This window comes from Sinocyclocheilus rhinocerous, unplaced genomic scaffold (assembly GCF_001515625.1).
Source record: "Sinocyclocheilus rhinocerous isolate Xijiao unplaced genomic scaffold, SAMN03320098_v1.1 scaffold17, whole genome shotgun sequence".
NCBI lineage: Eukaryota > Metazoa > Chordata > Actinopteri > Cypriniformes > Cyprinidae > Sinocyclocheilus > Sinocyclocheilus rhinocerous.
The window spans coordinates 93,639-110,244 of NW_015634017.1; the positions used below are offsets into that span (position 1 = coordinate 93,639).

The window sequence follows — 16,606 nt, forward strand, 5'->3', positions numbered from 1 at the left end:
TCGAAATTGAACGGGAGAATGCACGTTTTAAACAGCTTATTGTACAGGTAAGTTAATCGCCGTTCTAATCTAATGCGCTGCTGCACTGTAACGCACACACATAGGCTACAGACAGACAGTAGCTCATACATCACACACACATCGCAAGCACACAGAATCATTCAGCGCGGAAATGTTCTGTGATTTCTCAATAAAATAGCTTAGAAACTGAAAAGTTCAAGCATATATTTCTAAATCCCACAGCTTCGGTACTAGCAGAGAGATGCTGCCAGGTAGAATTAATTCACACACGCAATCGCTCTCACTAATGCATTCACATGAATGTAATCTTTACTGAGCTACTTTATCTGTATCTGATTTAGAACGAGTAGAAATCTGTGAGAAATATAACAAACCAAAGACAAAAGAACGGATAAAAAAGTTGCTATAGGAGCAATAGCCATGTGGGCAGCGCTGTGTCATATGCCATAGTTGTGCACAAGGTGTTTGAGTCTCAGCTCCAGGTTCAGGCATATTTGTTCATTAATGACGTCCTCAGCGACTAGTCGACATTGACTCGACTTTCATCACATAAAAGTAAACTTTAAAAAAATCAGAAGTCGTTCAACCCTTCACACACACACAAACACACACACACCTCCACAGGGTCCGAGCCGTCGTCTCCGGTGTTGGGCGGGACATAGAAGCGGACCTCCATGAGAGACACCTCCGCGTCGTCATTCTGATGAAACTCCACCGTCACCTCGTTCTTCCCCGTTGCACACTGGGATACGCCGGACAGCGGGATCTCGAAGACGGGACTGTCGCTCACATCAAACGACAGCAGAGACCCTGAGCGCAGACAGAAACAGTGAGCATGTCATAGAGGGCAAAATCAATTTCTTTTATTATTTTAGCCTCAGTATATGACAATTTACACTAGGGCTGTCAAAAAAATTTTTTAATTTTGAATATTCGTCGAATGAAAAAAAATTTTTGTAGGTCTGCGTCAGCCGTCAGGCAGCCTTATCAGTGGCGCACGAAATGCGACGAAGATGTAGTGTCATTGCATTTGAATGCTTTTGTTAGCCTATCCAGTTGAACCCACTAGATGTGGCACTGCTACGTTGTTCATTCAATATATTGCGGAAAACGAGAGCATCAGTGTGGAGATGTTGTTGCATGGTGCTGTTTTTTTTCTTCTAATTGTTTAAGCAACTTAAACATTATTTTAAACATTATGCACTTTTTTCAAAGATGGTCGTGTTATTTTATTACTCTTTGAAGAAACGTTTATAATATTTTGCTCGATGCGCCCTCTTGTGGCTTCAAGAGAGAAGCCAAAAGCTTTTTTCCCCCTAAATGAAATTATGCCTTTTAAATTCTAATATAATTCAAATTTTGATAATATTTAAGTAGAAAATTCGAATTCAGTTTTTCAGTCATTTTGACAGCCCTAATTTACACTCCCATTCAAAAGTCTGAGGTTGTGAAGATTTCATGTTTTTGAAAGACGTTTCCATCTGCTCACTAAGGCTGTATATGCATTTGATCAAAAATACAATCAAAATTGTGAAATATTATTAACATTTATTTTTGTTTTCTATGTGATTGTGTTAAAAATTAATTTATTTCTGTGATGCAGCGCTGAATTTTCAGCAACATTACTCCAGTCTTCAGTGTCACATGATCTTCAGAAATCATTCTAATATGCTGATTTCTGCTCAAGAAACATTTCTGATTATTATCAATGTTGAAAACAGTTGTGCTGCACAATATTTTTGTGGAAACAGTGATACATTTTATTTTTCAGGATTCACAGATGAATAGAAAGTTAAAAAGAACAGCATTTATTTGAAATGGAAATCTTTTGTAACAAATTTTTTACACTCACTTTCACTTTTTCACAAATTTCTTTTAATTTAATGGAGTTATATATTGGTTGTATTTTTGTTTATTTATCTTTATCAGTCAATAGTATTAATATCTGTCCGCATTGTATATACATTTTTACATGTAACCTTTAACAAATTTCTAATTTAATATATACTTTATCATAGTGTACATTATAAAACTGCCTTGTTGCATTTAAAATGACTGATTTTAGTATTTACTTATTTTTTTATTTTAACAAAGCAGCACAGAATTTCCATATCGGTCATTTATCAGCTATCAGCCATAACATAATAATTAGTGGATTTTTATTGGACAGGACTTTAATCTCGTGCATTGCCAGTGTGTGAGTGAGTGAGTGAGAGAGAGTGTACAGGTATATATGGTTTATGAGGACACAAATGTGTATAATGACATGGGTACTACAACGTAAACATGGTTTATGAGGACACTTCCTGTGTCCCCGTAAAACAAAAGGCTTAAAAAACATACAAAAAAAAGTTTTATGAAATTCAAAAATTGCCAGCAGTTTCCTGTGAGGGGTAGGTTTAGAGGTGTAGGGTTGGTGTAGGGCAATAGAAAATACAGTTTGTACAGTATAAAAACTGAGATTTTCTCAAAATCCTGCGGCGGGGAGGAAAGAGCGAGAGAAAGAAGAGATAAACAGAATTAATGCCTCACTTCCCCAGACTCTCTCTCTCATCCAGTCGTGGGTTCATTAATAAAGCAAGTTGGCGGCGGTGCTCGGCCTTCTGGGATGGCAGAGGTGTGTGTAATCCGGCCGGAGGCTGATGCGGAGCACGCTCAATCAGCCTGTTTATTTATCCAGCGCTGCACAATCGCTTCCACATGTCACTCCACCAGGTGTGTGCGCGTCCATCTGCGCGCTAACGAGCTTGGCACTGCTTAGCGAATCCCTCACGATCACATTAACATCACACAAACCCGCAACTCTCACACACAGCTCACCCTGATCCTCAAAACATGGCTTTCTTTCCCTAAAGTAAAGACGGAACAATGACGACGCTGTTAAAGTCAGCATTTAAACAATGCACAGCAAACAAACATACTGCATGCTCATGTCAACTCTGTCTACAATACATGTTACAGATTCTTCCGGAGTTACAGTGCACTGCTTAATAATAAACACCAAACACAATGACTTCATACAGACACACACACATGCAGAGCAAATCCATTATTGGAGGCCAGTGATTAACCCCTGGAGAAACACATTCCTGAAACATCTTGAATTACACACACACACACACACTGCACTTCCTTTGACACAGAGGGAAAAAAAACAAACATTTAAGCAGAAGCAGAAAGGAAGCATTACATTTAGGACTAGGGTTGGGTATCGTTTGAATTTTATCAATTCCGATTCCGATTATTTTAGATTCCAATGTGATTAAAAAAATGATAACAAATCGTGTGTCTCTTTTTGCAAACCTTTTAATTGCTGCTGAATACAATGAACAAAAATCAACAGGCTACATAAAAAATGGACTCTTTAAGAGCTGTTTGTATGCAAAATAGAGCTGCATGATTTTGGATAAATTTAGTGTTTTTTTTTTTGTTTTTTTTTGTGGTTCTCTCACGATTCTGAAGAAAAAAAATTAGACAACTAAACAAAACCACATGTAATTTATGAATAAATGATTCAATGACTCACTCAAGATGTACTTGTTTTATTACTGGATGAATCAGCGTTCTTGAAGGAATCTCTTGTATGATTCAAAGACAGATAAATATTAAAACAGCCCCTTTTCGCCACCTACTGGCGTAACAATGTAATCGACAAATCTTCATTTAAAGTGTCAAATTACTTTCAAAAGGTGATTTACTCCATTTTAATCGCTACCGTACACATCAGAGTTTATATCTGAACTATAAACTTTTATCCCAGTACTTCTGTGATTTGAATGTTTGTAACACAGAAATAATGATACAGTGTAGTTGAAAATTCTGTGAAGCTGTTTCATTCATGACAGACAGCTGCTCTCTTTAGGTCAATGGCAGCGCGAACGCAGATTTAAATGTTCAAATCACACTGGTGTGATCGTACGCTGCACGGACGAACCAAGTGATCACAACATTGATCGCACACGTCAAAGGTTGAGGAATGAAACAGACAAATCATTGTAATTTAGGAACAGAATCACATTGGTGTTTGATTCGTGTTCGTGATCTTTAACGATCTATTAAATTAAAGTGCTTTGTCATGTTGGTGGTGACACCTCTCTTGCAACATGTTTAACTATCACAGATATTATACTTAGCTTTTTTGGCTTCTGATTGCAAATGTAGCCAAGTATCCGATTCTGGAATTGAATTTTCGATTCCCAACCCTATTTAGGACTGGGCGATAAACGGTATCATATCGAGATTGCAATAAAATTGTCAATAACCATGAGCTCTAGACATTTTTACTCGATATGGATTATACAACAGAAATAAATGTTAAACAGCAGTCAGTGCATGTCGCCAAGATGCGAGATTGTGCTGTATGAATGAATGGCGTGATTTCGTCTGATGCAAACTAAGTCACATAATCCTCGCTGTGTTTTCAGCGTCTGCATCTCAATATATGAGACATGAACTGCTCTGAGAGTCACTTCAGCAGCTTTACTGTGATTAATTTGAGAAAAACGATGTCAAATACACTGAAACTACAACTGAAAGACCTTCACGATAGTCCGCTTTAACTTGAAATTATGACAAATATATTTCTATTGTATGACAAAATAAAATTCTCAAATAGTATTATTTTTGAAGAATATCATACAACAAAGGTATTTTTAATGATAAATTTATATTGCATCATAAAACACAGAATCCAGGAAAAAATTAAATGGAAAACTCTGTGGAGCTTAAATGTGAACAAAGTTATGTATATATTTATTCTCAAGGTCTGACAAACATGTGAAAAGCATTTCCTTCCCCATTAATGCTACATGAATAACACATTAAATATCAATATCATATGATACGAAAAAAAAAAGTATATATATATATATATATATTTTAGTGATGTCAAATGATTAATCGTGATTAATCGCATACAAAAGAAGTTTTTGTTTACATAATATATGTATGTGTGCTGTGTATATTTATTACGTATATATAAATACACACACATGCATGTATATATTTCAGAAACATTGTTTATATATAAATATATTTATTTATAAAATAAATTAGATATATATATATATTAATATAGACATGTAAATACATGTAAATATTTTCAAAATATATACTGTATGTGTGCGTGTATTTATATATACATAATAAATATACACAGAACACACACATATATTACGCAAAAAAAAATATATATATTTTGCATGCGATTAATCGCGGTTAATCGTTTGACAGCACTAATATATATCATATTTTCATCACCCAGCCCTAATTATATTTATCTACACTATAGTCAACATTTGAAGTGGATAAAAAATGTTCATTAAAGTTGTCCTAAGACAAGAACGCATTTTGGTTTTAGGTTTTAGGACAACTTTGATGAAAGGTTTTGATCCACTTCAAATGTTGCCTACTGGAGCTCTCACTGAATCCCACAGTTAATGCAAATATTTACAGTTAGTCATTTAGCAGATGTTTTATCCAAAGCGACTTACAAAAATGAGGACAATAGAAGCAATCAAAATCAGCAAAAGAGCAATGATATGCAAGTGCTATAACAAGTCTCAGTTAGCTTAACGCAGTACACCTAGCAAGGTTTTTTTTATTTGTATTATATGATAAATAAAAAGAAAACAGAATAGAAAAGAATAGAGCAAGCTAGTGTTGTTGTTGTTTTTTTTAAAGAAAACAAGCAGTTAGTAAATTAATAGAGTGACTGCAAGTCTAAAAGGGGCCAGTTTTTTTATATATATATATATATATATATATTAAATATTAATTTATTAATGCAAATAAACATTCCTCAAATGCCTGATGGTTCATTTGAAAATGACTTTTTTTTATATATATATTTAGTCTGAATAATCAAGTAAGCCTAAGCTGCTTCAGTCCAGTAATTGTTCGTCTGGAAATACTACTATATTACTATATTATAAAAGTTATTATGTCCACATCATAAAAACCAATAAACAAAAAATAAAAAATACAGAATTACACTACCTTTTACATGTTAAAAATATCAATCAGATGACAGAAGGCATGTAGTGGGTCAGTTTTGATCATGTTGATAATTTAGAGGCCTTATAAACGCATGAATTAATGATATATTAAGCTTTATTTTTGGTCTGGCCAGTCGAGGAGAAATGTCAAACTGCGACACCTAGGGGTCATTTTAATGTTTGCCAGTTTATGCGTTTAATAAATAATAATAATAATAATAATAATAGTAAAAATGAGCTCCATACTTGAGTGAAAGTTTAGCATCACCTACCCAAGATCCCTTCACCTCAGTGTGAATGTTATTAAACTCCAGAGTGTCTCCCATCTCTGTAAACAAACACACATCAACACAGAGGCATAACATTAGCATCGCATTCCTCAGCAGACGAGCTAATCACTCACAGCAGAGTTGTTCTCGCTCTGAAGACTTTCATTCACTTCTACATGAGCTGCACTATCACTAATCACACTCCTTTCCCGTCTTCATGTGATCTACCCACAAAACAGCATTCTGTGCATCACGGGCTGTAAGGGCTGGGTTATAGACAGTATTTTTGTGAATCTGAGGCGCTAGCAGCGCTAGAAATGCTAAGTAACGTACGTTAGACGAGTTTAGCAGGGTTTGAAACACCGCCGCACGTGCAGCGAACGCGACTCCTTTAACTTCATCAGTAAACAATACAAACTTATTTTGACACTTACTTTGGGTGAACAGCGACTTTATAAATAACAATAGTCGTGTTTCCCGGAGGTGAGGATATTTGATGTAAACACAGAGATAACTTCGATGATCGAGCTCTTCTTCTACTCGCCGGTTTCCCGCGTCAAGCCTCCGGAACCGGAAGAAGTGTTGAAGGGTCACGCGCGCACGTTTCCCTGACTCTTTTTTTTTTTTTCGCGTTTCAATATTTGTATTATTATTATTATTATTATTCAGATACACAAAAAAACAAACTAAACGAATTTCAAAATGTATTTCAAAATAATTTTTGACTGTAGAATTGACAGAACGTTTTGATTCGTTTAATTACTACTGCAGCGATCTATATTCCTTCAAATTAAAAAGCATTATACTACAATGTTTATTTCATATTTATGGTTATAAAGAGAAGCTGTTATAACCATATTATGACCGTAAATATAACGAAATAAAATCATTTTAACTAAAATATCTTAAAGCATGCTTAAAATATTAAAAAGGTATTATTAATATTAAATATAAAAATATGTAATTAAATATCAAATAATAAAAAATAACATGAAAATAAAGTCTGTATTTATTGTCCCTCCTAAATGTATAGCCAATGTATGAAGAGAACCACATTATGCATGTATTATAATTATATTATAATCGTAAATATAACTATATTAACTAATATATTAAAAACAAAATATGAAAATGTTATCATTGACATGTTATTATTAATTGTGTTATTATATAAAAATATTATTAATGTTATTATTATATATCATTATTCATATAGTAGCCTATTATTAATATAAAATAGTAATACATTAAATTCAAAATATTTGAATGAATATTTGAATATTAAAATAAAGTTTGTATTTATTGTCTCTCGTGTATGTGTCTTTTTCCTTACTTTGTTTTTAATTGTCTCGCAGTGGAAAAATATCAAATCTATATTCCTTTAACCGAAAAAGCATTCAATTACAATGTTTATTTTAAGTTTGTTTTATATATATATATATATATATATATATATGGCTATAAAGAGAACCTGTTATATTATGCATGTATAACCATATTATGACCGTAAATATAGGCTAATGAAATACAAACATATTAACTAAATATCTTAAAATATTAAAATGCTATTATTAATATTAAATATAATATAGATAGAATATGTAATTAAATATCAAATAATAAAAAATTAATATGAAAATAAAGTCCGTATTTATTGTCCCTCCTGCATATTTTTAGCGAGCGAGAGAGAGATAGAACCATATGAAGATAACAATATTATGCATATATAATGATTATATACAATATAGCCTAACGAAATAAATATATGAACTTATATATTAAAAACATGCTTAAAAGATTAAAATGTTATCATGTTAACATATTATTGTTAATTGCATTACTATGTTAAAATATATATAAAAAATAGTATTATTCATATGTTATTAATTTCTAAATGCTGTGTTTTGTTTTTTGTTTTGTTTGTCTCGCAATGGGGAAAAAATACAATAAACCTGACTTTGGATTTTCGCTTCTGCTTTTAAAAAAACAATAGCTATAAACATATACAGTTAAAGGTAAAATAATCTTTCTACGCGTTTTTCCCCGTGTATTTTAGTCATTATTAGACATGGTTTTATGCAGTCATGTCGATGATCCCGGTGTTAAACAGCAGAGGACGCCATTCATCCAATCAAACAGCATCTGACAGCAGATCAATCAAACATCACAGGCTCAGAAGAGTTATGCAATAATCCCAGTGTTAATCCTTCCTCTTCTTTTAATGTCACGCGGTGAAATCAAGCGCTTATCCTCTCAGCACGCCTCTGAAATAAACCCACGCATGTGTGTTAAACACACAATCTCAATAATCTCACTGTCAATAAAGGCAATACCGGAGGAGTGACGCATAAACGAGCAAAAGACCGGGTCAAACACACACACACACACACACCAGTCTAAACACTGTCCGTTCTGAATGAATTACTCAACGACAAATTATAATTGAGTCACCGAATCCGAGAAAAAAAAGCATGCAGTTGGTGAGAAAATAATGGGAGGAATTATGAAATCTCTGTCAGAAGTGTAATTCCTCCCAGCTTTGTGGTTTCGGAGTCTCGTGGCAGGGTCCTTCACTTCAGAGGAGATGAATCAACAGTGAATCACTGAAGAGGAGAAGAGAGAAGAGAGGAGGAGGAGAAAGAGGAGAAAGAGAGGGGTGCATGTGTATAAAACCACTTCAGTCACTCAGCGAGTCTCAGAGACACTTACCTGGATATCACACACTTTTTCTTTTTTTTATTCATTCTACAATTGTTTTCCTCTCTGTGTGTATTACTGTCGCGTGCAGCGCAGCAGGCAAGCGCAGGCTAATCCAGGTTTGGAAGAAGTGTTGGGAGAGTTTACTGAACTTTTTTTTATTCATTCTACAATTGTTTTCCTCTCTGTGTGTATTACTGTCGCGTGCAGCGCAGCAGGCAATCTCAGGCTAATCCAGGTTTGGAAGAAGTGTTGGGAGAGTTTACTGAAGCACCGGACAGCGCACGAAAATAACGGGCTTCGTTTGATTTCATCCAGAACTCTTCAGAACCTCCGAAAGAATAAACGGATCTGAACGGAAACTAAATTAAAATGCATCGCTGGAAAGGTAAGGAATGAGCGACTTTGGTTTATTACAGTTAATTATATTCATTTATTATTATTAGGCCTATTATTATTAGCTAATTCAGATCAGATAATTATAAAATATAATTAATATATTTGTTCCGAGTTTTTCTCAGAGCTTTAAATCCTCTATAGTTTTTATTTTTAAAGTTTTTTTTTTTATTGTTTGTGTGCATGTGCGCGTAAATTTGTTTGCAAAGTGATTCAATCATATGAATATTTGACTCTTCTAAACTGTTTCAAAAACTCTCAAATCTGTCAAAGACTGCTTCTATGAAAAACTGCTTTGAGAGGCCTAACAAAGTAAGTCAATTTCGTTAAAGTAAGTTAACGGCACATGTTTAGTTCAGATAGCTTCAACATTTCATGACAAATAATCGATTGAATTGTTGCCCTAAAAGTCTCCTTAATTATTTTTATTTGCATATAGTCTACATACGCGGGCGCGAGACTGATAATAACTTATTTAAGTATATATAAGTAGGCTATTTCCGATTAAAATTAGTACTTTTGAATGAAATAAGCAAACTGAGTTTATCCACTTTTTATCGATTTCAATGAACATGTTAGGCCTACATGACGAAGAAGAATGTAAAGCTGGATAACAGAAATACACATTTTAGGTTGTTCTTAAAAATAGTTTAAAATTATATTATTTTAAACCAATATTTATAGTCAGAGATTTTCACACTAAAATATCAATTTATAACAAAGTACTGTCCAAAACACAAAGCATTTCCTAAAATATCAGTGTTAAAGCAGGAAACATACTCACATATTGGTGAAAAATCTGAATGACACGATAGTTTTTATTCAGAGGTGATATTATTTTCTAAACTCTCACACACTTGTTAATTTCAGAGAGCAAAATATAATTTATGAACCTTTCAAACAGAAGACTTTTTCAAATGTTTTCACTATATTTGTGGGCAGATTTTCATAAATCTGCTCCTCACATGCAAGCACAGGCAGACATATGCATATAAGACGAGTTATTCTTTGGTTCATAGGGCAAACTCACCCCTGTCTTGTTAACCGACACTGATATGAGAATGTACATGATTCAAGTTAGCCAGGGTCTAAACACACACACACAGCTTTCGCTCTCCCACTTCTTTCTTGCTTTCTTGCTTTCCATCTCAAACTGTTTGAGTTCCATATTTGATCTTCCAGACTGGACGTGCAGATAGCTGCTCTTCATTCTGTTGTATTTATTTTCAAGAGTTGGACAATGTTAAATGAGAAACTTGAGTCAGAGAGATGGGGGAATGGTGAGGGGGAGGGAAGAGATCACTTAAAAAAACAAGAGTGAAAAAAGAAAGGTAATAAAAGAGGTAGAGATATAGTGCATCGGAACTGAACAGAAAAAGTTGAAATTTGAAAAAAGCATGAGAAAAAAGATAAAAGATAATTGTATGGGAACTCTCTTTTTTTTTTTTCTTTTTTTTTTTTTGCAGTGATGAACCATTTTGGTTCCCCAAAGAACCTTTCAGTGAACAGTCCTTTTTTTTATTAGTGTGAAGAACATTTTAATAATCTAAAACGTTTGGGCCAATAGAAAGATTCCAGAATTTGTTAAAGGTTCTTCAAGGAACCGTTGATAAAATAAAGAACCTTTCAGTGAACATTTTCTACTATGAACAATCTTTTGTGAAATAGAAAGATTGATAAAGGTTCTTCATGGAACCATCAATGTCAATAAAGAATCTTCATTTTGTAGAAGAACCATGTTTGGTTCCCCGAAGAACCTTTCAGTAAACTGTTCCTAAAAGAGCCATTTTTCGTAGTGAAAAGAAAATGTTAAAAGTCTAAAGAACATTTTTTATATTACAAATAATCTTTGTGTACTCTAAAAAATGCCTGGTTGTTTCAAATATGGACAAAACCAGCCGCTGGGTAAAAATGTAATTTATTTATTTATTTATTTTTATATTTTTTTTAAGCGTGTAATATCAAGAAAATTGTTAAACGGTCATCCATCAATGTCAATAAAGAATCTTCATTTTATAGAAGAACATTTTTGGTTCCCTAAAGAACCTTTCATTGAACAGTTCTTAAAAGAAAGATTTTCTGTCTTTTTTTATTTAATAATAAGGAACCTTTTTCTACTTTTTCCAGGTTTTTTGCACAAAGATTCCATAATTTGGTTCTTCGTGGAACCATCAATAAAATAAAGAACCTTTCAGTGAATTTTCCTAAAAAGAATAACTTTTTAATAAACTAAAGAACATTTCCCACTAAAAACTCTAACTCTAAGCTTCTTTAGATTATTAAAATGTTCTCCATACTAAGAAAAAAAACATTCTTTTAGGAACTGTTTGTTGAAAGGTTCTTTAGGGAACCTAAATGGTTCTTATGGCATTTTGAAAGCTTTTTTGTAAAGAACCATTAGTGCAATGGAAAGATTCCATAGATGTTAAAGGTTCTTCGAACCATCAGAGCCAATAAGGAGCCTTCATTTTTAGACAGAAAGTTCAGGGAAAGTGAGGATTTTTCTCCTAGCACAGGTTTTATTGTCCATTCCTTCTTTGTTCTGAAGGTCCTTGGCAAAGCAGACAACATTTCAGGCCAACTTCCATCCATTTAAAATTCAAACTAAATATCCACAGGGAGATTGAGGAGTGTGTGTCGCCTTGTAGAGATCACGGAGTGTGTGAATGAGACATCTAGAAACAATCGCCGGATGTCCATCATGTGTGTAAAGATGCATTTATATTCTAACATCCATCTAGTGCCATGCATGTGTGTGTGTGTCTAGTCAGTGAAGGAATGCACGTTTGATTGAGTGCAGACTGCACATAAATCTCTACTTTAACTGTACACAGACACACAACATGACCCTGACCCCCTCCACAAACACACACACACACACACACACTCGCTCATGAATATGAATGACTAGCCTCTTTGTGCACCGAACTGACCAGCCCATCATATGGGCAATATAACTTTATATGATGTGATAGGAGGGAACATGTTTTATGATATTGCACCATAATGCTGAATTCTTGGTATTGTTGACTGGAGCCTCGGAGCATCGTCTGTTTAGTGTTAACACAGAGGCAACAAATCAGTCAGAAGATGGAAGGCGAGAGGCTATACGTGTGCATGTGTGTGAGACGGAGAGAAAGACAGCGCAACTGACTGATATACCGATTTGAGATCATATCATTGCTGCCAGCTGCAGGAGACACACACACACACACAGATCCGTCCTAATGAAAGCCGCTGTTATTCAATAAAGTCGCGGGGGATTTGTTTCAGGGGTTATGTAAATATGCCAGTGCTCTGTTTTTGAGCTGTTGTGCTCACATCCAAATAAGCAACGAGAGAGAAGAACATTCTTCATGTGATTCTCGATAAGATCTACTATGCCATGAGAAAAACTGCAGTTCCCGAGTCAACAGAGTTTAACTGTGTGTGTTTGCTAAGAAACACCACTTGTATCTGTGCTCAAACCCATAGATAGTAAGCTTAAGAAAATGTTGTAAAAATAACATCAAATCGTGCTGATTGTTGTGGAGATGCGTGCTGCGACGTTCATCCAATGACTTTGGATTTTGGAAATTTTATTTTGAAAACTCTTTGGAAAAAGTCTACAATGGATGTCATAATGATGTTATTGGTATGTGCGTGGTGCCTACTTTCATAAGAAAGAAAAATTAAAATCTTCAATATCTCGGTTGTGTCTGCCTCTCCAATTGTTTTCAGAGAAAAAGAGCCTAAATATTCTTAAAAATGAAGGTTTAAAAACTGGGTGATGCCACTGAAGAACCATTTTTGGTTCCTTCAAGAACCTTACAGTGATCAGTTCTTAAAAGAGCTATTATTAGTGTGAAGATTTAAAGAATCTTTCTTCACTTTTGTCCACTGACAAGGTTTTATGGATATTAAAGGTTCTTCATGGAACCATCGATGGCAAAAAAGAACCTCAATATTTAAGTGTAATCGATTCATCTTTGATTTTATCGCAAGAGATCTCAAAGTCTCTTGAAACCAAGATACCAGAGCCTGCGATCAAAATCCAGAGATCTCAATATGAACTAAAAAAATGTCTCATCAAAGTTTTGCAAGCGGCATAAATCAACATTATTTTAAAGCTCTCAAACTCTTAAAAAAATAAAGGTTTAAAAGTTTTTTTTTTTTTGCAGTGAATACCATAGAAGAGCAGTTTTGACCTCCTTTAAGAACCTTTCAGTAAACTGTTCTTAAAAAGAAGCATTTATAAGAGCATTTGAAGAAACTTTTTCCACTGTAAGGAACGTTTTGTTCAAATGGAGAGATGTTAAAGATTCTTTATGGAACCATTGATGCCAATAAAGAACCTTTATTTATATATTGCACGTTAGCAGTTGTCTATTACCATTTCTCTGTGGAAATATACTAGCAGAAACATTTGAGACGATCTTAAAGCTTTAATGAAACAATACAGAGTCTTCTGAGCTCTGAAACCTTGGGGCAATAAAATGTTCCTCGGGGTGCTCTTATCCAGTTATGCATTGGAACAAAAGACAGTTCTAATAAGAATAAGATGTCAGTCAATGTTTATAAGACTTTAATGGAAGATTTCAGTATATCTGTTGTTTCTAATGCTGCGCTGGATCAGGATTTTGGAGATGCACTGCTAAACTCTTCCACACCCTGCTACTGATCTAACACAGACTCTTGGGCGATTACCGTGACCTTGGGTTGGGGAAAAGGTGTGTCAGGATCGTTGTGTGTGTGTGTGTGTTTCAGGTAGAGTTTTAGATGAGAAGAAGAATGAGTGTATTAGAGAGAGAAAAGAGAGGAACGGCTCTGAAAAGAAAAACTGGCAGGGCTAATCAAGGTTAATAAGCTGTTGTTATTTTGGCCGGGGGCAAAAAAGAGATAAACCACTTTAAAGAAGGGGAGGAAACTTAGGCGTGTGTGAGAAGATCAAAAACAACCTGGAAAACTTGACAGGGGGGATATGAGGGGAAGGAGAGAGAAACAATGTGTGACAGCGAGAAAAAAACCTGGGAGAAGAAAGGATTGAGGAAAAATGGACGTGAGGTTCAAGAAGAGGAGACGAACAGAGATGAAAAGAAAAAGCAGAGGGGAGGAGGCGCACATATTTCACACCTGTTGAAAACACAATGCCTCAAACAAGTAATTACACATCTCTGCCTTGTTCCTCTGAATGCATGACACAAAAAAGAAAGGGAACAGAGACACGATGTGAGATTTGTTTGTGCCGGGTGACTCCCAGAGGCTCACACACACTCATAATAGGAGCACTGCGTGAACCTTTCGCGAGTTCGGAGGTTTGTTCTCATTTGCTCCCATTTTCCCAGTGTGATTTCTGGTGTGAAAGGGTCTCTGAATGGGCACATTCACACACACACACACACACACGCTCAATACCCAATGTAACAAATGCACTGGTCTGTGTACAGGCATGTATATACACATAATCCAAAACAGAAACCTACAAACACACACACACTCCAAAACAAAAACACGTCCCAGAGTAGAGGACCACACACACTCACACCCCTGAGCTCAAAAAAAAAAAAGAAGAAAACACACACACACACACACAATCATCTCCATGCAAGAAAATCCCAGTAAAATGGTCTCTGAAAATGATGGCTATTGAATTAGGAGGATAACAGCCATAGCACTCACCGGTAATCAAGATTTATGATTTTACCAAGCAAACTGAGTAGCATCCTGCTGAAGCATTCTAGTCCTTCACCTCCAACCAAAGAGCCTTTGACCCAAACATCAACCCCAGAGGATTCGCTTCCCCAAACCACTAATGCAATTAGAGTCAAAGCCAAACACAGAGGTGTTGAGGCCACGTCAAAACATCCATGCCAACATGGGCAAGCTAGCGTGAGCAACAATTGATGCAGCACTATAAAGAACTCTCATAAATGTCTGCGTCTTTCTCCAACCACCGAATAACACTTTATGATTTGTAAAACAAATCCTTTGCACAACTGGATGAAAAGCCAGGGGCAACGAACTGCATGTTTTTGCCCCCTTTTCATTAATTTGTGTGTTTTATAGTCTGGTTTTATATAGAGTGCTTTTTGGGTCATTAGAAATGTCTGAAATGTTCCCAGAAACAATGCAGCAAAGATTCAGAGACACAAAAATACACACACACACACACACACAGAAAGTACTTATTAAGTAAAAGTAAAAAATTGTTAGTTATTTATGTGGTATTTCAGTATTGCTTGTGTGATCAAATACAATTGGGGTCACTGTATTTATTGCTATCATAAAATGATCTCATTAATTCTCAAAGTCATGATGAAACATAAGAAGCGTCAGATCTTTTCTTCCTTATTGTGACACATCTGAGTGAATCAGATTATCAAAAAGAAAAAAAAATCGGGGACTTATCAGAATATTGAGTATGACATTTTGATTAAACAAATGTAGTCTTTTTTTTTTTTTTTAATGAAATGCATGCATGAATTGCTCACAATTAAAAAATGCATTAAAATATTGAAGTAAGGCACATTTAAGCAGTAGAGATAAATTAAAACTTAAGAGTATAATACACTGTACATAAAAATTATTTCAACTTTTTTTGACCCGTTTCAATATGAACATAAATCCCTTTAATAACCCTGTGCAGAACTTCTCTATCTCTATAAACAAACTCTGCCAGAGACGGTAGCAGAAGCAGTGCCAGATAAAGCCGCATGAAATTGTAACCTCTACAAATCAAAGCATAACATAAAACTAACTATTTTCGTTTGAATTACAGCTAAAACCACCATATTACAAAAATTCACTAAAATGACACACCATAATTTGTGTGAAGGCTTAGAAACCAAACATTTACCCAGAGCTGATTACAGACAGATTTTCTCCGCTTGCTGTTATTCCTCAAACAATATCACAGTCCTCATTTGAGGATTTTTAAGAAATAACACAGTTATTAATGCATTTCATGAAATGCATTAACAGAAATGCTCTAAAAAAGAGAAATGCACATGAAATTGTCAGTTGTGCATGCAGTGAAACCCGTGTTTTCAGTCGATCAGGTGGCGGTGCTGCTGTTGTTATTGGCTGCGGTTGGGTTCGCTCAGGTGCTGGACCGAACGCTCGTCCTGTCCCATGAGAGGAGCTCCATCGAGAGGACATACGAGCTGACCAAATACCTGGACCACCAGCTGAAGGAGATCAGAGACACTTACGTAAGTCACTGTGTGTGTGTGTGTGTGAGAGAGAGTG

General features: G+C 35.0%; 2 protein-coding genes across 2 annotated transcripts in view; one reads left to right on the forward strand and one right to left on the reverse strand.

The window, feature by feature from the left end:
- LOC107745089 (FACT complex subunit SSRP1-like) overlaps window positions 1-6,877 on the reverse strand; it is a 19,375-nt gene extending 12,498 nt beyond the window's left edge. The window contains exons 1-3 of the mRNA XM_016558920.1: window positions 6,721-6,877; window positions 6,286-6,345; window positions 638-831 (exon numbers count right to left, since the gene is read on the reverse strand). Of these exons, the coding sequence (XP_016414406.1) occupies window positions 638-831; window positions 6,286-6,343 (252 nt within the window). The 5' untranslated portion in view covers window positions 6,344-6,345; window positions 6,721-6,877. The remainder of the gene's footprint in view (window positions 1-637; window positions 832-6,285; window positions 6,346-6,720) is intronic.
- A 2,297-nt stretch (window positions 6,878-9,174) lies between these two features.
- LOC107745076 (uncharacterized) overlaps window positions 9,175-16,606 on the forward strand; it is a 13,549-nt gene continuing 6,117 nt past the window's right edge. The window contains exons 1-2 of the mRNA XM_016558905.1: window positions 9,175-9,371; window positions 16,409-16,569. Coding sequence (XP_016414391.1) covers window positions 9,356-9,371; window positions 16,409-16,569 — 177 coding nt within the window. The 5' untranslated portion in view covers window positions 9,175-9,355. The remainder of the gene's footprint in view (window positions 9,372-16,408; window positions 16,570-16,606) is intronic.